This window comes from Cherax quadricarinatus, chromosome 22 (genome assembly GCF_038502225.1).
Source record: "Cherax quadricarinatus isolate ZL_2023a chromosome 22, ASM3850222v1, whole genome shotgun sequence".
NCBI classification, from domain to species: Eukaryota; Metazoa; Arthropoda; class Malacostraca; order Decapoda; family Parastacidae; genus Cherax; species Cherax quadricarinatus.
In genome coordinates this window covers 3139849-3161855 of record NC_091313.1, presented here as the reverse complement: position 1 = coordinate 3161855, position 22007 = coordinate 3139849, and the positions used below count along the sequence as shown (strand labels likewise).

Here is a 22007-nt window from a genome sequence, read left to right as displayed (position 1 = left end):
GATGTCACAGTGTTGACATCAGTTCACCAAAACGAAATGGCAGACAGTGGCAGGCAGAATAGAGAGACCAATGAACCCATTCTAAAACCTGCAGCTGTCATGGACTACAACCTCAATATGCGCTTAGTAGACAAATGTGACATGCAGATTGGGTTTGCTGACTGTGTATGCAAGAGTTATAAGTGGTACATAAAACTTTTTTTCCATCTTCTTGATATTTCCATGCTGAATGCTTATAATATATACAAGTTGAAGACCAACAACAAACCAAAATATGGTGAATTTTGTTTGTCAATCATCAGACAAATAATATTCAGGTACCAAGGAGCAACACCTGCAACAGACAAGCGCCCACGAAATTACCAACACATGCCATCTCATTTGAGGCCTGGTGATCACTACCCTATACAAATGCCTCCTACTGCTTTCAAGAGAAGTGCTCAGAAGAGGTGTTTTGTATGTTCACATACCACAAAACGCCCACAAAAATGCAGAGACACTCGTTTTATGTGTGAGGAGTGTCAAGTACCACTCTGCATGTACCCATGTTTCAAAGATTTCCACAAGCTGCAGCAGTTCTAGGAAAGTGTTCAGTGACTGTACATCTGTATATATATTATAGAGCAATAGTAATAAACAATGTTTTGTATTGTTTGTGTAAACAAGTTTTATAAACAATCTAATAGTTATAAAGTTTGTGCAGTTATTGTGTTGTAAACAATGAGTGTATATTTGAACAATGCACCTTACTTTGGTCTCACAGGCCACATAAGTTACATAGAAAAGAAAAATATTGGAAAATACAAGAAACCTTCAAATTGGAGTAAATAAAAGAATACCGGGTGAGCGGCATTCGCCGCTGTTGCCATACGCGGCTCATTTTCTGCCAACTTTGCGCCTCTATATCTCAGTAAGTACTGATGGCAAAAAACTTTTTTTAGGCTTAAAAAACACTCAGTAAAATAATCCTAACATTTTGGTAAGAAAAAATAATTTTTTTTTTTTGAATATTTTGCGACATAGAATGACAGTTTCAGAAATGGGCTTGCGACAGTCAAAGGGTTAACAGTGTAGCAAGTAAGTTAAGCGATTAAGCGATAGAAAAAGGATGACACGAAACTGACTCTTCCAAAGTTATTTATTTATTTATTTTATGTCTTTGCAAATACAGTGGTCCCTCGTTTTTCGTAATTAATCCATTGCTGGAGGAGCTACTATAAACGAAATTTACGATTTGCGAATCAATTTTCCCCATAAAAAAATAATGTAAATACAATTAATCCGTTCCTGACACCCAGAAGTATTAAAAGAAAAAAATTTTTTACATGAAATATACATGTAGTACATAAACAATACAATGGGAAATGATGAATGAAACATTAACAGCATAACACTTACCTTTATTGGAGATTCTTCTTAGTGTATGGGAGACTGGAGGAGGAGAGAGGTTGGATTGTTTACAGTTTGGAAGGGGAATCCTCTTCCAGCAACACCTCAGGTACCAATTGCTTCTCTGGGGTTGCTTCTCTTCTGTTTCTTAATGCCACTAGGACCACCTTGAGAGTCACTCTAGTCCTGTCTCGCAAAGTAACTGTGGAGAGAGCTCTGTTTCTGGCGTCTCTTTAACACTTCCCTAAAATGGCCCAAGACTTTGTCACTTTACATATTTCTCACCTTCTTTACTACAGGCTTGGCACTAGGAGCTTTCTTTGGAGCCATGGTAGCTTATTTAGTACTTGCAAGCACTAAAATGAGTGGAATATTATGAAATATTTTGTAGGAGCACTTGAGGGGACCTTCACTCACTGGTAAACAATGCCAGACAGACTGGCTATATAAAAATAGCTGGTTTCCCTGAATCCCTTCACTAAATATTACCCTGCTCACACTCCAACAGACTGTCAAGTCCCAAATACCATTCGTCTCCATTCACTCCTATTGAACACGCTCATGCACGCCTGCTGGAATTCCAAGCCCTTCACCCACAAAACCTCCCTTACCCCTTCCAACCTTTTCGAGGACGACCCCCTACCCCGCCTTCCTTCCCCTACAGTTTTAAACACTCTCCATGTCATTCTACTTTGATCCATTCTCTCTCAATGACTAAACCACCTCAACAACCCCTCTTCAGCCCTCTGACTAATACTTTTATTAACTCCACACCTTCTCCTAATTTCCACACTCCGAATTTTCTGCATAATATTTACACCACACATTGCCCTTAGACAGGACATCTCCACTGCCTCCAACCACCTCCTCGCTGCTGCATTCACAACCCAAGCTTCACACCCATGTAAGAGTGTTGGCACTACTATACTTTCATACATTCCCTTCTTTGCCTCCATAGATAATGCTTTTGTCTCCACATACACCTCAACGCACCACTCACCTTTTTTTCCCTCATCAATTCTATGATTAACCTCATCCTTCATAAATCAATCCGTCGACATGTCAACTCCCAAGTATCTGAAAACATTCACTTCTTCAATACTCCTCCTCCCAATTTGATATCCAATTTTTCTTTATCTAAATCATTTGATATCCTCATCACCTTACTCTTTTCTATGTTCACTTTCAACTTTCTACCTTTACACACACTCCCAAGCTCATCCACTAACCTTTGCAATTTTTCTTTAGAATCTCCCATAAGCACAGTATCATCAGCAAAAAGCAACTGTGAATTCCCATTTTGTATTTGATTCAACATAATTTAATACCAACCCTCTCCCGAACACCCTAGCATTTACTTCTTTTACAACCCCATCTATAAATATATTAAACAATCATGGTGACATTACACATCCCTGTCTAAGACCTACTTTTACCGGGAAGTAGTCTCTCTCTCTTCTACACACCCTAACCTGAGCCTCACTATCCTCATAACAACTCTTTACAGTATTTAGTAACTTACCACCTATTTCATACACTTGCAACATCTGCCACATTGCTCCCCTATCCACTCTATCATATGCCTTTTCTAAATCCATAAATGCAATAAAAACTTCCCTACCTTTATCTAAATATTGTTCACATATATGCTTCAATGTAAACACTTGATCCATACATCCCCTACCCACTCTAAAACCTCCTTGCTCATCCGCAATCCTACATTCTGTCTTACCTCTAAGTGTAAATATATCTTATTTATAAAGTGTATACATTTCTTATTTACAAATTAAAATGTATATATTTATTTATAAATTATGTACATTGTGTGAATAGTGTTGGTGGCTTCTGCTGCTGTCTCCACTACACTAATATGTACGGCTTCTCTCGGTGGCCCTTATAAACCCAACACCACCACCACCACTTACTCCTCACATATGTAATGACATATTTTATTCATTCTAGAGTATATAACATGTCTCTATGTTATTAACAGTGTTTATTATGTAATATTAGATGAATTGTGATAGATAAATAAGCCGTGGAATATAGTTCTTCTCTATAAAATGTATTTTTTGTTTATACTTTTAGATGTCTGAAATGGATTAATTGGATTTACATTGTTTCTTATGGGGAAAATGGTTTGTTTTAGTTGATTTCACATTTCGTTGGACTCTCTGGAATGAATTAAAGACAAAAAGGGAGGGTCCACTGCATTAAGAAACATATGAAAGTAAGCGTTTACTGAATGTAACAAAAAGCTTGTAGGAGTTATCTAACATCTTACATGTTCATGAGAGAGAAAAATTTGCAATTCTGCCAAAGTTCAAAACACTTAACAGACCTCTGTTTCACTCTTGCATCACAGAACAGTAGTACATCTCAACTAGTACAATTTATGAAGAAATGGATATGGAAGTTGACGTATGAGAGATAATAAACGAGAAAATTCAATGAGAAAATAAAAACTTTGGTATAAAGAATCAGATTTTTAGACAACTGTAAAATTGTCTCAGCTTCATAAAACTGGGATGCTTGAATGTGCGTGGATGTAGTGCGGATGACAAGAAACAGATGATTGATGATGTTATGAATGAAAAGAAGTTGGATGTCCTGGCCCTAAGCGAAACAAAGCTGAAGGGGGTAGGGGAGTTTCGGTGGGGGGAAATAAATGGGATTAAATCTGGAGTATCTGAGAGAGTTAGAGCTAAGGAAGGGGTAGCAATTATGTTGAAGGATCAGTTATGGAAGGAGAAAAGAGAATATGAATGTGTAAATTCAAGGATTATGTGGATTAAAGTAAAGGTTGAATGCGAAAAGTGGGTCATAATAAGCGTGTATGCACCTGGAGAAGAGAGGAATATAGAGGAGAGAGAGAGATTTTGGGAGATGTTAAGTGAATGTATAGGAACCTTTGAACCAAGTGAGAGAGTAATTGTGGTAGGGGACCTGAATGCTAAAGTAGGAGAAACTTATAGAGAGGGTGTGGCAGGTAAGTTTGGGGTGCCAGGTGTAAATGATAATGGGAGCCCTTTGAATGAACTTTGTATAGAAAGGGGTTTAGTTATAGGTAATACATATTTTAAGAAAAAGAGGATAAATAAGTATACAAGATATGATGTAGGGTGAAATGACAGTAGTTTGTTGGATTATGTATTGGTAAATAAAAGACTGTTGAGTAGACTTCAGGATGTACATGTTTATAGAGGGGCCACAGATATATCAGATCACTTTTTAGTTGTAGCTACACTGAGAGTAAAAGGTAGATGGGATACAAGGAGAATAGAAGTATCAGGTAAGAGAGAGGTGAAGGTTTATAAACTAAAAGAGGAGGCAGTTAGGGTAAGATATAACCAACTATTGGAGGATAGATGGGCTAATGAGAGCATAGGCAATGGGGTCAAAGAGGTATGGGGTAGGTTTAAAAATGTAGTGTTAGAGTGTTCAGCAGAAGTTTGTGGTTACAGGAAAGTGGGTGCGGGAGGGAAGAGGAGCGATTGGTGGAATGATGATGTAAAGAGTAGTAAGGGAGAAAAAGTTAGCATATGAGAAGTTTTTACAAAGTAGAAGTGATGCAAGGAGGGAGGAGTATATGGAGAAGAAGAGAGAGGTTAAGAGAGTGGTGAATCAATGTAAAAAGAGAGCAAATGAGAGAGTGGGTGAGATGCTATCAACAAATTTTGTTGAAAATAAGAAAAAGTTTTGGAGTGAGATTAACAAGTTAAGGAAGCCTAGAGAACAAATGGATTTGTCAGTTAAAAATAGGAGAGGATAGTTATTAAATGGAGAGTTAGAGGTATTGGGAAGATGGAGGGAATATTCTGAGGAATTGTTGAATGCTGAAGAAGATAGGGAAGCTGTGATTTCGTGTATAGGGCAAAGAGGAATAACATCTTGTAGGAGTGAGGAAGAGCCAGTTGTGAGTGTGGGGGAAGTTCATGAGGCAGTAGGTAAAATGAAAGGGGGTACGGCAGCTGGGATTGATGGGATAAAGATAGAAATGTTAAAAGCAGGTGGGGATATAATTTTGGAGTGATTGGTGCTATTATTTAATAAATGTATGGAAGACGGTAAGGTACCTAGGGATTGGCAGAGAGCATGCATAGTTCCTTTGTATAAAGGCAAAGGGGACAAAAGAGAGTGCAAAAATTATAGGGGAATAAGTCTGTTGAGTATACCTGGTAAAGTGTATGGTATAGTTATTATTGAAAGAATTAAGAGTAAGACGGAGAATAGGATAGCAGATGAACAAGGAGGCTTTAGGAAAGGTAGGGGGTGTGTGGACCAGGTGTTTACAGTGAAACATGTAAGTGAACAGTATTTAGATAAGGCTAAAGAGGTTTTTGTGACATTTATGGATTTGGAAAAGGCATATGACAGGGTGGATAGGGGGGCAATGTGGCAGATGTTGCAGATGCATGGTATAGGAGGTAGGTTACTGAAAGCAGTGAAGAGTTTTTACAAGGATAGTGAGGCTCAAGTTAGAGTATGTAGGAGAGAGGGAGATTATTTCCCAGTAAAAGTAGGCCTTAGACAAGGATGTGTGATGTCACCGTTGTTGTTCAATATATTTATAGATGGGGTTGTAAGAGAAGTAAATGTGAGGGTCTTGGCAAGAGGTGTGGAGTTAAAAGATAAAGAATCACACAAAGTGGGAGTTGTCACAGTTGCTCTTTGCTGATGACACTGTGTTCTTGGATGATTCTGAAGAGAAGTTGTAGAGGTTGGTGGATGAATTTGGTAGGGTATGTAAAAGAAGAAAATTGAAAGTGAATACAGGAAAGAGTAAGGTTATGAGGATAACAAAAAGATTAGGTGATGAAAGACTGGATATCAGATTGGAGGGAGAGAGTATGGAGGAGGTGAATGTATTCAGATATTTGGGAGTGGACATGTCAGCGGATGGGTCTATGAAAGATGAGGTGAATCATAGAATTGATGAGGGGAAAAGGGTGAGCGGTGCACTTAGGAATCTGTGGAGACAAAGAACTTTGTCCTTGGAAGCAAAGAGGGGAATGTATGAGAGTATAGTTTTACCAACACTCCTGTATGGGTGTGAAGCATGGGTGATGAATGTTGCAGCAAGGAGAAGGCTGGAGGCAGTGGAGATGTCATGTCTGAGGGCAATGTGTGGTGTGAATATAATGCAGAGAATTCGTAGTTTGGAAGTTAGGAGGAGGTGCGGGATTGCCAAAACTGTTGTCCAGAGGGCTGAGGAAGAGTTGTTGAGGTGGTTCAGGCATGTAGAGAGAATGGAGCGAAACAGAGTGACTTCAAGAGTGTATCAGTCTGTAGTGGAAGGAAGGCGGGGTAGGGGTCGGCCTAGGAAAGGTTGGAGGGAGTGGGTAAAGGAGGTTTCGGGTGCGAGGGGCTTGGACTTACAGCGGGCATGCATGAGCGTGTTTGATAGGAGTGAATGGAGACAAATGGTTTTAAATACTTGACGTGCTGTTGGAGTGTGAGCAAAGTAACATTTATGAAGGGATTCAGGGAAACCGTCAGGCCGGACTTGAGTCCTGGAGATGGGAAGTACAGTGCCTGCACTCTGAAGGAGGGGTGTCAATGTTGCAGTTTAAAAACTGTAGTGTAAAGCACCCTTCTGGCAAGACAGTTATGGAGTGAATGATGGTGAAAGTTTTTCTTTTTCAGGCCACCCTGCCTTGGTGGGAATCGGCCAGTGTGTTAATAAAAAAAAAAATAATAAAAATAAATTTATTTTTACTGCTTTACTTATCAACCTTCCTTACCAGACTCAACATATCCTCCAGGCAGCTTCCAGTGTGGACGAGTATGGAATCTTTCTCGAACAACCAGCAACTCATCCTGATCATTCACCACAAAAGCACCAACTCCCACTACAGTATGTGCATACCTGGAAATATTACAATGTACATGCAATTCTGTTATTTGGAAGAAGTTATAGAACAAAAAATTTATTTGCAGTATTACACTATGATTTTATGAAAAGTTTTACACTCTTAGGCCAGTAGTACTGAAAAGTCCATGGTATATGCAGCATTTTTGGCAGAACTAAACCAAATACAAAAACTCAAATTTCAATTTTATACAATATTTGGAACACTGTACAAATAGAATTAAAAATAGCACTGTACTGTGTACAAGCACAGTGGTACCTCGAAAGACGAACTTAATTCATTCCAGAAGGCTGTTCAAGTACCAATACCGAACGAATTTGTTCTCATAAGGAATAATGCAAATTAGATTAATCCATTCCAGACCCCCAAAAATGCAGTTACAAAAGCACTTACATAAATACACTTACATAACTGTTCGAGTTCTAAGCTGTTCATATCCCGAGGTACCACTGTATTAATCTTTAGACAAGTTTACAATATGAAATTGGTATTACCAACAAAGGCATGGTACACAATACTGCACTGCAATAAAACAGTACAGCACACTACCACGGTGGGAGACAGCCAGTGTGTTAAAAAATTAAACTAATCCTAATGCACATAAAAATAAAGAAATGTGTTGTGCCTCAATAATGCTTAAATTGGAGATGGGGTTACAGTGTATGGGTCATTATGCGGAAATAACTGTGTATCCCCAAAGGGGTACCTTTGAGAGGTTGCCTCGACAACACCATCAAATTTTCAACTTTTGTGTACAGTAACAGGAACCAAACTTTTGGAATGACTGACATGTTGGAAATTTGGAAATTAGTTTCCATATGATGACCTATGAATATCTCTTCTGATTCTCTTCAGATGTTCAATGCTAATATTTAACTGCATGACCAACTTATGCCACACTGCACTATTCCAATCATATGTAATAAGGCACAAGAGAATGGGGTTATGGAGCATGGAGGATACCTTTCTCAGATCACACAGGGACCAAAACACATCTAATTTATAAATACTGTACTATATACAATACTAAAATAATAATGAATTTGGAACTGCAGCATAATTTTCAGTCCATAGTGTTTATGCTGTTGAAATTGGTAGTAAAATGATGATTCAGCACTCTGCCATTTAACAAGGTGTACTGGAGTTTAAAAGCTTGCTTCCATGCAAACTGCAATACCCCAATTTGATGGCTCCTTGAAGAAATGTATGTAAATTTATCCTCACCTTGGTATATTATTTGGTTCAGTGACTGCTAACCACTTCAACATCATCACGTACTGGGAATGGGCATGGTGATACACAAAGCCATGCTGTAACAAACAAAAATTTAAAAATTCCTAGTTTTATTGTATGTGTGGCATAGTGTATACAGTATTATATACATAGTAAAAAAATTATGTATACCTGGTGCTGTATTAAACATTTTACCTTGACAAGTTGTGAAGCATAATGATATTTACTGACAGAAGACATTATACTAGAAGACTAATGATAAGAGTGCCACATATATAAACAAAATATATAAATGAAGAATTTGCTTACCAATACCAATTAAACTCTTGAGCCAATAATTAATTCACTGGTAAAAAAAATTAAACCTTACCTTGGCCAAGATAGGCACCCATTCTGCATGCTGAAGGTCAACTTTAAACCAAACTCCTCTAATTTTTTCTTTCCGCCAATGAGCCAAAGATGCTGTGAATAGATACGAGAAACTAATTTATTCCTGGGGGTAATAAACATAATTACACAATTATACTACACAAACAGTGTCAAAAAAAAAACTTATTCTACGTCCAGACTCCCACACATGACACAGTGAATAATGTCTCATAGAGTTTATTGACATTGTCAGTTTCATGTTCATAATATACAGAGCAAAGCTCAACTGACTGGCTAGGTGAAGGTGTCACACATGCCCAATGGTTCCTCATCAGTCGGCCTCATTCCAAAGCTGAGAGGCTACCTCATTAAGTGAGGGGGGGCGGGGGAGTCCCCATAGGAAATACCAACAGATGGAGGTATCAACCTCTCTAGTGCTGAAATGCACAGCTTTTCCAGCCAAGAGGTGGGAAATACACCTGCACTCTGAAGGTGGGGATGTTGCAGCTCAGAGGGGTATCTGAACTGTAATGTTAAATAGAGTGAAAATGTTTTAGTCTTTATCCAGGTCACCTTACCTTGCTGGGAAAAAGTTGGTGGTAACAAAAAATTAAGAATAACATTATGGTATTATTATTATTACAGTACTATTATTATTATTATTATTTTTATTAACACATCAGCCATTTCCCACAAAGGTAGGGTGGCCTGAAAAAGAAAAACTTTCATCATTCACTCCATCACTCTCTTGCCAGAGGCATGCTTACACTACAGTTACAAGACTGCAACATTAACACCTCTCCTTCAGAGTGTACTTCCCATCTCCAAGACTCAAGTCTGGCCTGCCGATTTCCCTGAATCCCTTCATGCTACCTTGCTCACACTCCAACAGCACGTCAAGTCCAAAAAACCATTCGTCTCCATTTGCTCTTATCTAACATGCCCAGAGAGTCTGACGAAAAACCGAGTTTGATGAAAATTGAAGCAATATTTCCCATAAGAAATAATGTAAATCCAGTTAATCCGTTCCAGACACCCAAAAGTATTAACAAAAAATACATTTTATAGAGAATATAGTTCTACACACAGAAAACAATGAGAAATATAAAGGACTAATGAAATGGATAAATGAACATTTAGCATCATATTTACCTTTATTGAAGACTCTTGTTGGTGTATGGAAGATGACAAGGAGGGGAGAGGAAGGAGAGGTTATACACAAATAACCCGCACATAGAAGAGAGGAGCTTGTGACGATGTTTCGGTCCGACTTGGACCATTTACAAAGTCACACTAACGGACCAAAACGTCGTCTTAAGCTCCTCTCTTCTATGTGCGGGTTATTTGTGTATCGTTCCAGTCACGGTATTGTGCCTTTTTTTGTTATTTATGGACCCCACAGTTAAGTGTCATATTCTCTCCAACTTTTTTAATGTTCTTCCCTCTTTTAAACCCCTCTTTCGATCTTATGAGGCTGCTCTTATTGCTACCTGGCGTCGTAAGAACCAGCTTCGCTTCCTACGTGACTGTCTTGCTGAACAAGTTCTACCCCCTTCCTTCTCCCACTTCCTGAAACCCTACCCACTGGGCACTCCCTTTCCTGATCATGACCGTCTCCTACTTCAACAGCTCATTCTTTCTACTAAGTCTCAGGTTGAAGATGCCTTCTTTACTTTTCGTCAATGTCAACTTGCTCTCTTTGTGGCTCTACCACAAGATCTCTGTAACCTTCTCTCTACCATTGCCATTGACACTGCTTGCCTGAATACACAAATTCATTCTTCTAAGCTACAGAATAAACTTCAACGTCTCATCTCAGCTAGCCCTTGGTCTAAATTCTCCCTCACTGTGTTACTAACTTGTCTTCTGTCTCACTCTCTCAGTACGAGCTTGAACTTCTTGGTTTTGGCCTTTCCTTTGCCACTTTTCCTACTCCTCGCGCTGGTATTGCCCTGATTAGCTCTTTTGATTCCTTTCGTCAATCTCGCTCCCGTAATCTTCCTGACCTGTCCACTTTTCGTGGCGCTCTCCTTCCTGCTCTTTATAGTCTGTTTTCTAAGAATCACCACCTTCCGCGCCATTACCAACTTGCCCTTTCTTCTCTTAAATCTAACACTGTCATACTATCTTCTGACAAAGGTAATTCGGTAGTTATCCTTGATCGCGAGGATTACCTTCGTAAAGCTGATGTCTTGCTCTCTGACTCACGTACCTACACTCCTCTCGTTTCCAACCCTCTTGATCGCATCAAGAGAACTTTCAACAAGAAACTAAGGACTCTCTCCGACCTCTGTCCTCCTGACTTTGACCTTGTTCAACGGTTTCGTGTCATCTGTCCCTCTCTTCCCTATTTCTATGGCCTTCCCAAAACTCATAAACCTGATATTCCTCTTCGTCCTATCATATCCTCTAGAGGTTCTGTCTCTTATTCTCTTGCTTCTTGGTTGGCCAAAACCATCACTCCCTTTCTTGGTACTTTTTCTCCTGCCCACCTCCGTCACTCTCAAGACTTCATTGAACGTGTTCGCTCTCTCCCGACCTGTAAGATGCTTAGTCTTGACGTTGAGTCCCTCTTCACCAATGTCCCTCTTGATGATGTCCTTGATTTCCTTAGAGAGAAGGCCAATGAAGGGTTTCTACATCTCCCTATACCTATTGATGTCTTTCTTGATCTTATCTGCCTCTGTGTGGACTAATTCCTTTTCCTTCCAAGGGGAATATTATTCTCAAACCTTCGGTGTGGCTATGGGCTCTCCTCTCTCTCCTGTCCTTGCTAATCTTTACATGGAATACTTCGAGACTGTTCTTCCTACCATCGATGTGCGCCCTTCACTCTGGCTCCGCTATGTTGATGACATCATTGCTCTGTGGCCTCACGACTCCAGTCTCTTCCAACCTTTTCTTGAAGCCCTTAATAATCTTGCCCCTTCCATTAAGTTTAAAGGTGAATGGGAATCTAATTCCTTGCTTCCTTTCCTTGATGTCCATGTCCACCGCTCAGATACAGGTTTTTCCTTTTCCATTTACCGCAAACCTATGCACAGTAGCATGTACATTCACAACTTTCCCTATCATGCTTCCCGTCAAGAAAAGTGTTATTTCCCTCTTTCTCCGTGCCCTCCGCATCTGTGATCCTCAGTTCCTTCCAGCAGAAATTTCCACTCTTCATAATTCGTTTTCCCGTCTTGGCTACCCTTCCCATTTCATAGACTCTGCCCTCTCACGTGCTAAATGTAATTTCTTCTCTCCCACACTCTCTACTCCTGGGAACTCTTCTGTCCTCTGCATTCTCTACATTTCCGGTCTTTCTAATCTCAACAATTCTCTCCGTCCCTTAGACATCAAGCTTACTTTCCGCCAGACTAACACTCTTCGCACTAATCTCGTGCATACCTCTCCTCCCTCTACAGACGTTCCTGGTGTCTACTCTATTTCTTGCTCCTCCTGTCCTCTTCAATACTTTGGAGAAACTGGTCGATCTCTTTCTGACAGACTTTGGGAGCACAAAAATAGTGTTAGGCTTGCTGATACTAACAATGCTCTGTTCTGTCACATCAGAGATCACAGCCATCCTATTGATTGGTCTTCTGCTAAAACTGTCTTCCCTACTTCCAACTTTAACAGTCGCCGTCTAGTTGAATCCTCTCTAATACACAACTTTCCTTGTATGAATCTTAGTCCTGGCTTCGTCTCTGTAGATGCCTTCCTCTCCCACTACATTGTAAAATGTTCCAAACTTCAGAACACCCGTGACTTAACCTGATTCCTCCTTTTTTCTTCTTCTCCCTCTTCCCCTTTCCTCTTTCCCTTTTTCTCCTCTGGGTTGTCTTTCTTCTGTCTCGTGTTTCTGTTCCTTCATTATTTATTTCATCACTTCCCCTTCTTCCCCACCTCTGTGTACTTGCTCTCCCTCTGTGGGCACCTAGCTCCCTTGCAGTGCTCCCCTTTCTTTGTATTTGACTGGCTCATCCTCCTTATTCCCCACTACTACTACTACTACTACTACTACCACTGCTACTACCACTACTACTACTACTACTACCACTACTACTGTTACCCCTACTACTACTACCACTACCTCTTCCTGCCTATATATACCCCTTCCTGCTCTACTTCTCATTAGTGTGACTTTGTAAATGGTCCAAGTCGGACCGAAACGTCGTCGTAAGCTCCTCTCTTCTATGTGCGGGTTATTTGCGTATCGCTCCAGTCACGGTACAGGAAGGCCCCACTTATACGGCTGGTTAGGTTCCAGGCTACCGCCGTAAAGCGGAAACCGCCGTAAAGTGGAACACCCTTTTTTTCCACTTACAAATGCATACAAACACTAGATAACAAGTTTACACTAACATATATTAAGTTAGCAATAGAACCAGGCATCAAAAAACAATAAAAAAGTACAATACACACATAGTGCACTCATTACTTACCTTAAAATATTTATAGTCTTAATCTAGGGTGAGACAAGTAGTATTTATTGTAAGAAATCAAGTGTGGTATGTATGGTAGTCAGCCAGGCTACCATACCAGGCCACCCCACCCACACATACAATTCTATGATATTTAAGCATCCCAGAGCGATAAAATGTATATACAGTTCACTCATTACTTACCTTAAAATATAGGGTGAGATGAGTAGTATTTATTGTAAAAAATCAAGTGTGGTATGTATGGTAGTCAGCCGGGCTACCATACCAGGCCAACCCACCTACACATAATATTCTATTACAGTTAAGCATCCCAGAGCGATAAAATGTATATACAGTTCACTCATTACTTACCTTAAAATATTTGTAGTCTTAATGTAGGGTCAGGAGTAAGTAAATGAGATAAAACGAATAAATGAGAGAGAGAAAGAATGAGTGCATGAGAGAGTACAGGCGCAGAGTTATGTAAACAAACCAGGCGAAGGTAAGTTTTGTAAACGAAGTGTACACGTCTGGTTTGTGTACAAGTTACATTGTGTACAGGTTGTCTCTACATTGATACGGTAGAATAAATAAAGAAGAACACTCCCATTCTCATGTAACATCATTTTGAGAAGAAATGATGCTCTGAGTGAAGGCAATGGAAATAAGTCACTCTGACTTTTTTGGGTTATCCTAGGTTCTCTACACATATGTTGTTATGTATGATAATCTATGTAACTGTATTTGTGTATACCTGAATAAACTAACTTACATACATACGAAAGGAATAATTTTCTACAGTTACCCCCAGTAACACATCTTCTCTTATGTTAGATTAGAGAAAATGTTATTCTTGGCATTACAGTGGACCCCCGGTTAACGATTTTAATCCGTGCAAGAGGGATAATTGTTATGCGAAATAATCGTTATGCGAATGAATTTTCCCCATAAGAAATAATGGAAATAAAATTAATCCGTGCAAGACGCCCAAAAGTATGAAAAAAATTTTTTTTTACCACATGAAATGTTAATTTTAATACACACAAACTGAAAAAGGCATGCACAATTACATGACACTTACTTTTATTGAAGATCTGGTGATGATTGATGGGATGGGAGGAGGGGAGAGCATTATCTTCTTACTGTTTAGAAGGGGAATCCCCTTCCATTAGGACTTGAGGTAGTAAGTCCTTTTCTGGGGTTACTTCCCTTCTTTTTTTAATGCCACTAGGGCCAGCTTCAGAGTCACTGGACTTCTTTCGCACAAGATATCTGTCCATAGTGGCCTGTACCTCTCGTTCCTTTATGACTTGCCTAAAGTGTTTCACAACATTGTCAGTGTAATAATCACCAGCACGGCTTGCAATAGCTGTGTGAGGGTGATTTTCATCCATGAAGGTTTGCACTTCAAGCCACTTAGCACAGATTTCCTTTATCTTTGTAGTAGGCAACTTCTTCAATTTCTCTCTCCCCTCCTCTGAACCAGTTTCCCCAGGTCTGGCCTCTTGCTCTTGAAGTTGATCTATCAGCTCATCAGTGGTTAGTTCTTCATTGTCCTCCTCCACCAACTCTTCCACATCCTCCCCACTAACCTCCAACCCCAAGGACTTTCCCAATGCCACAATGGATTCCTCAACTGGCACAGGATTCTCAGGGTTAGCCTCAAACCCTTCAAAATCCCTTTTGTCTACACATTCTGGCCACAGTTTCTTCCAAGCAGAGTTCAAGGTCCTCTTAGTCACTTCCTCCCAAGCCTTACCTATAAGGTTTACACAATTGAGGATATTAAAGTGATCTCTCCAAAACTCTCTTAGAGTCAGTTGAGTTTCTGAGGTCATTACAAAGCACCTTTCAAACAGAGCTTTTGTGTACAGTTTCTTGAAGTTGGAAATAACCTGCTGGTCCATGGGCTGCAGGAGAGGCGTGGTATTAGGAGGCAAAAACTTCACCTTAATGAAGCTCATGTCCCCATAAAGTCGCTCTGCCACGTCTGTAGGATGACCAGGGGCATTGTCTAACACCAGGAGGCACTTAAGGTCTAATTTCTTTTCAGTTAGGTAATTTTTCACATTGGGGGCAAATGCATGGTGTAACCAGTTATAGAAAAATTCCCTAGTGACCCATGCCTTACTGTTTGCCCTCCACAGCACACACAAATTATCCTTGAGGACATTCTTTTGCCTGAACGCTCTGGGAGTTTCAGAGTGATACACTAATAAAGGCTTAACTTTGCAATCACCACTAGCATTGGCACACATCAACAAAGTAAGCCTGTCTTTCATAGGCTTATGTCCTGGGAGTGCCTTTTCCTCCTGAGTAATGTAGGTCCTGCTTGGCATTTTCTTCCAGAACAGGCCTGTTTCATCACAATTAAACACTTGTTCAGGTTTCAGTCCTTCAGTTTCTATGTACTCCTTGAATTCCTGCACATATTTTTCAGCCGCTTTGTGGTCCGAACTGGCAGCCTCACCATGCCTTATCACACTATGGATGCCACTACGCTTCTTAACCCTTTGAGGGTTTTCGTCGTACTAGTACGTCTTACGCGTAGGGGTTTTTGACGTACTAGTACTCATAAATTCTAGCGGCCTCAAATCTAGTGGGAGAAAGCTGGTAGGCCTTCATATGAAAGAATGGGTCTATGTGGTCAGTGTGCACAGTCTAAAAAAAATCCTGCAGCACACAGTGCATAATGAGAAAAAAAAAACTTTGACCATTTTTTTTGAATAAATCAGCGACTTTGCAGTGTATTTTCGTATGGTATTTATTGTTGTATTCTAGTTTTCTTGGTCTCATTTTATAGAACGGAAGGCATATTACAGAAATTGAGATGATTTTGACTGGTTTTACAAAGAAAGGTGCCTTGAAATTGAGCTCAAAGTAGCAGAAATGTTCGATTTTTACCAAACTTCAAAAGTAAACAAATCGTGCCAAGCGTGCAATACACGTCAACTGGTGAGTCTAATATTCTTTCACAAGTGCACCAATAATATTTATACCATTTTTTACACTAATGCAGTAGTCTGCATAACAGTAAATCTTATATTTTTTGTGAAAATAAAAATTCAAAGTGGAAAGAAAAGAATATAAGAGGGGCCTTGAGACGTGACTAATGACTAGAGGAAATGTCGTTTTAGTGCCAGGAATGTCTTTCTTGTTTATTCTGGACCCTATTCGGAAATTGGCATCTTTTGAAATTTGTGTGAAATTGGCAAAATTGCTAAATTCTGACCACTGTACTGGATAGTTGAATTTCATAAATGAGTGGTTTCTTGCACCCATTCGATAGAAAAAATGGAGTTCTAGCGAAATATTCATGTTTTTTGTCGACTAGTACAGTGAAATTGGCCGAAAATGAGGCTCAAAGTGGGCAAAATCGCCGATGCGTAAACATCGCCGAGACCGCTAACTTTGCGAGAGCATAATTCCGTAAGTTTTCTATCAAATTTCAAACTTTTGGTGTCTTTATGATCGGGAAAAGATTCTCTATCTTTTCATAAGAGAAAATAATTTTTTTTTTTTTTTTAATTTGGCCGACCCTGAGAATGAGTTTCGGAGAGGGCCTGTCGACCCTCAAAGGGTTAAATCTCTCAAACCAACCTTTGCTGGCCTTAAATTCACTCACATCATCACTAGTTGCAGGCATTTTTTTAATTAAATCCTCATGCAACTTCCTAGCCTTTTCACATATGATCGCTTGAGAGATGCTATCTCCTGCTAGCTGTTTTTCATTTATCCACACCAATAAGAGTCTCTCAACATCTTCCATCACTTGCGATCTTTGTTTCGAAAACACAGTTGAACCTTTGGCAAGAACAGCTTCCTTGATTGTCTTTCTGGTGCCCACAATAGTAGCGATGGTTGATTGGGGTTTCTTGTACAGCTTGACTAGGTCGGCTATACGCACTCCACTTTCATACTTATCAATTATCTCTTTCTTCATTTCTATAGTAATTCTTACCCTTTGAGGTGTAGGGTTGGCACTAGAAGCTTTCTTGGGGCCCATGGTCACTTATTTTCCAGAAACAGCACCGAAAATACTGTAATAATACGAAATATTCCGAGTGTATGCTTGGATGTTACCGCGGAGGCTGGCTGGTAAACAATGGGACGGGCGGCACATGTGAGGCTGGCTGAGGGCACATTGGACGCGTCTCGGACGAAAATCGGTGAGCGGGTTTTTAATCGGTATGAGCGGCAAAAATTTTGCGATAAAAGTAATCGGTATGCGGAAAAATCGCTATGTGATGCCATCGTTATGCGGGGGTCCACTGTACTTGTACAAGTTATCTGGCTACCACATCTCATATTTATGTTTATTTATTCTACTGTAGGGTGTATTTATCATCTTTTTATGTTATGTATCGTGTTTATTATATAATTTTGAAAAAAATATCATGGATGGATTAATGAAAATGTGTATATTAACGTAATATACAACATTTAATGAGACTCGGTGATTATTATTATTATAATTAGCATTTCTAATATGGCGTCACTTGTGCAAGTCGTCTGCTACCACATCTCATATTTATGTTTATTTATTCTATTGTGGGGTGTATTTATCATCTTTTTATGTTATGTAGCATGTTTATTATATAATTTTGAAAAAATATCATAGATGGATTAATGAAAATGTGTATTTAACGTAATATACGACATTTAAATGAGACTCGATGATTATTATCATTACTAATATGACGTCTGGAGACATAAGACACTCTTACTGATTTTAATGTGTACCTGCACGCCAGCACAGTATGTAAGTTTATTTAAGTACAGGTATACATAAGTATAATTATCAGAGTATATATAAAATATGAAATAACTTTTAAAAACATTTGAAATTTTGGAGTTTCCAGACAAAATGGAGAGACTTAGTGCTTACTGAGCTCACGAAGAATGTAAACAAACAGGGTGGGGCGCGGTGACCGTATTAGAAAGTCAGGTGGGGGGAGCCATATAGCGAGTTTTGGTCATAATTTAAAATGACCGTATTAGCGGAACGCCGAAAAGTGAAACGCCGTAAAGCGGGGCCCTGCTGTATTGTGCTTTTTTTTGTTATTTATTGAGGAGAGGTTATCTCTACCACCATCACAACCACTACCACCCTCTACCACCATCACTACCACCCTCTACCACCATCACTACCAACCTCTGCCACCATCACAACCACTACCACCATCACTACCACCCTCTACCGACGAGAAACAAAGCCAGACTGACTCAGAACGCATTGACTGCTTTGTGTGGGTGCAGGTGGGCACATTTGGTACAGTAGACCACTGTCAACTCGACAAAAACCAAGGTGATGAACAAAAACTGGGACAAAATTTTCACAAAAAATGTTGTCGAAAACCGAATTCAACAAAAACCAGGGCAAACGAAAACCGAGGTTCCACTGTACATGAAATCACAGCTTCCCTATCTTCATCAACATTTAACAATTCCTCAAAATATTCCCTCCATCTTCCTGATACCTCTAACTCTCCATTTAATAACTCTCCTCTTATTTTTAACTATCAAATCCATTTGTTCCCTAGGCTTCCTCAACTTATTAATCTCACTCCGAAACTTTTTCTTATTTTCAACAAAATATGTTGATAACATCTCACCCACTCTCTCATTTGCTTTCTTTTTACATTGCTTCCCCGCTCTCTTAACCTCTCTTTTTCTCTCCATATACTCCTCCCAACGTGCATCACTTCTATTTGTAAAAACCTCTCATATGCTAACTTTTTCTCTCTTAGTCTCTTTAAATCATCATTCCACCAATCGCTCTTCTTCCCTCCCACACCCACTTTCCTGTAACTTCTGCTGAATACCCTAACACTACATTCTTAAACCTACCCCATACATCTTGAACCCCATTGCCTATACTCTCACTAGTCCATCTATCCTTCAATAATTGTTTATATCTTATCCTATTTGCCTCCTCCTTTAGTTTATAAACCTTCACCTCTCTCTTACTTGCTGCTTCCATTTTCCTTGTATCCCATCTACCTTTTACTTTCACTATAGCTACAACTAAAAAGTAATCTGATATATCTGTGGCCCCTCTATAAATATGTATATCTTGAAGCTTACCCAACAGTCTTTATCTACCAATACGTAGTCCAACAAACAAGTACAGTGGACCCTCGCATACCGTTGGCATCACATAACGTCAAATCCGCATACCGATATATTTTATCGCTAAAATTTTGCCTCGCATACCGCTAAAAAACTCGCTCAACACTATTCGTCCGAGATGCGTCTAATGTGCGGCCTGAGCCAGCCTCACATGTTCCGCCGGTGGCACTGTTTATCAGCCAGCCTCCGCGGTAACATCCAAGCATACAATCGGAACATTTTGTATTATTACAGTGTTTTTGGTGATTTCATCTGCAAAATAAGTGACCATGGGCCCCAAGAAAGCTTCTAGTGCCAACCCTACAGGAATAAGGGTGAGAATTACTATAGAGATGAAGAAAGAGATCATTGCTAAGTATGAAAGTGGAGTATGTGTCTCCGAGCTGGCCAGATTGTATAGTAAACCCCAATCAACCATCGCTACTATTGTGTCCAAGAAAACGGCAATCAAGGAAGCTGTTCTTGCCAAAGGTTCAACCGTGTTTTTGAAACAGAGATTGCTAGTGATAGAAGATGTTGAGAGACTCTTATTGGTGTGGATAAACGAAAAACAGATAGCAGGAGATAGCATCTCTCAAGCGATCATATGTGAAAAGGCTAGGAAGTTGCACCAGGATTTAATTAGAAAAATGCCTACAACTAGTGATGATGTGAGTGAATTTAAGGCCAGCAAAGGTTGGTTTGAGAGATTTAAGAAGCGTAGTGGCATACATAGTGTGATAAGGCATGGTGAGGCTGCCAGTTCAGACCACAAAGCAGCTGAAAAATATGTGCAGGAATTCAAGGAGTACATGGACAGTGAAGGACTGAAACATGAATAAGTGTTTAATTGTGACGAAACAGGCCTGTTTTGGAAGAAAATGCCAAGCAGGACCTACATTACTCAGGAGGAAAAGGCACTCCCAGGACATAAGCCTATGAAAGACAGGCTTACTCTTCTCATGTGTGCCAATGCTAGTGGTGATTGCAAAGTGAAGCCTTTATTAGTGTATCACTCTGAAACTCCCAGAGCGTTCAGGCAAAAGAATATCCTCAAGGCTAATTTGTGTGTGCTGTGGAGGGCAAACAGTAAGGCATGGGTGACTAGGGACTTTTTCTATGACTGGTTACACCAAGCATTTGCCCCCAATGTGAAAAATTACCTAACTGAAAAGAAATTAGACCTTAAGTGCCTCCTGGTGTTAGACAATGCCCCTGGTCATCCTACAGACTTGGCAGAGCGACTTTGTGGGGACATGAGCTTCATTAAATTCAAGTTTTTGCCTCCTAATACCACTCCTCTCCTGCAGCCCATGGACCAGCAGGTTATTGCAAACTTCAAAAAATTGTACACAAAAGCTCTGTTTGAAAGGTGCTTTGTAGTGACCTCAGAAACTCAATTGACTCTAAGAGAGTTTTGGAGAGAGCACTTTAATATCCTCAATTGTGTAAACCTTATAGGTAAGGCTTGGGAGGGAGTGACTAAGAGGACCTTGAACTCTGCTTGGAAGAAACTGTGGCCAGAATGTGTAGACCAAAGGGATTTTGAAGGGTTTGAGGCTAACCCTGGGAATCCTATGCCAGTTGAGGAATCCATTGTGGCATTGGGAAAGTCCTTGGGGTTGGAGGTTAGTGGGGATGATGTGGAAGAGTTGGTGGAGGAGGACAATGAAGAACTAACCACTGATAAGCTGCTAGATCATCTTCATCAGCATGAGGCCACACCTGAGGAAACTGCTTCGGAGGAGGGGAGAGAGAAATTGAAGAAGTTGCCTACTTCAAAGATGAAGGAAATCTGTGCAATGTGGCTTGAAGTGCAAACCTTTATGGATGAAAATCACCCTCAGACAGCTGTTGCAAGCCGTGCTGGTGACTATTACACTGACAATGTTGTGAACCACTTTAGGAAAGTCATAAAGGAACGAGAGGTACAGACCTCTATGGACAGATATGTTGTGCGACAGAAGTCCAGTGACTCTGAAGCTGGTCCTAGTGGCATTAAAAGAAGAAGGGAAGTAACCCCAGAAAAGGACTTGACACCTCAAGTCCTAATGGAAGGGGATTCCCCTTCTAAACACTAAGACCATCAACACTCCCCCCTCCTACCATCCCATCAATCATCACCATATCTTCAATAAAGGTAAGTGTCATGTAACTGTGCATGTCTTCTTCAGTTTGTGTGTATTAAAATTAATATTTCATGTGGTAAAAAAAATTTTTTTTCATACTTTTGGGTGTCAGGAACGGATTAATTTGATTTCCATTATTTCTTATGGGGAAAATTCATTCGCATAACGATAATTTTGCATAACATTGAGCTCTCAGGAACAGATTAATAGCGCTTTGCGAGGGTCCACTGTACTGTCATTACACCCTACATCATATCTTGTATACTTATTTATCCTTTTTTTCTTAAAATATGTATTATCTATAAAAAAAAACCTGTCTATACAAAGTTCAATCAAAGGGCCCCCATTATCATTTACACCTGACACCCCAAAACTTACCGGCCACACCCTCTCTAAATGTTTCTCCTACTTGGGCATTTAGGTCCCCAACCAAATTACTCTCTCACTTGGTTCATAAGTTCCTACACACTTGCCTAACATCTCCCAAAATTTCT

General features: G+C 39.9%; 1 protein-coding gene across 1 annotated transcript in view; it reads right to left on the bottom strand.

Moving 5' to 3' along the window:
* LOC128689775 (uncharacterized) overlaps nucleotides 1-22007 on the bottom strand; it is a 73648-nt gene that overhangs the window by 31828 nt on the left and 19813 nt on the right. The window contains exons 3-5 of the mRNA XM_053778235.2: nucleotides 8866-8957; nucleotides 8487-8572; nucleotides 7134-7258 (exon numbers count right to left, since the gene is read on the bottom strand). Coding sequence (XP_053634210.1) covers nucleotides 7134-7258; nucleotides 8487-8572; nucleotides 8866-8957 — 303 coding nt within the window. The remainder of the gene's footprint in view (nucleotides 1-7133; nucleotides 7259-8486; nucleotides 8573-8865; nucleotides 8958-22007) is intronic.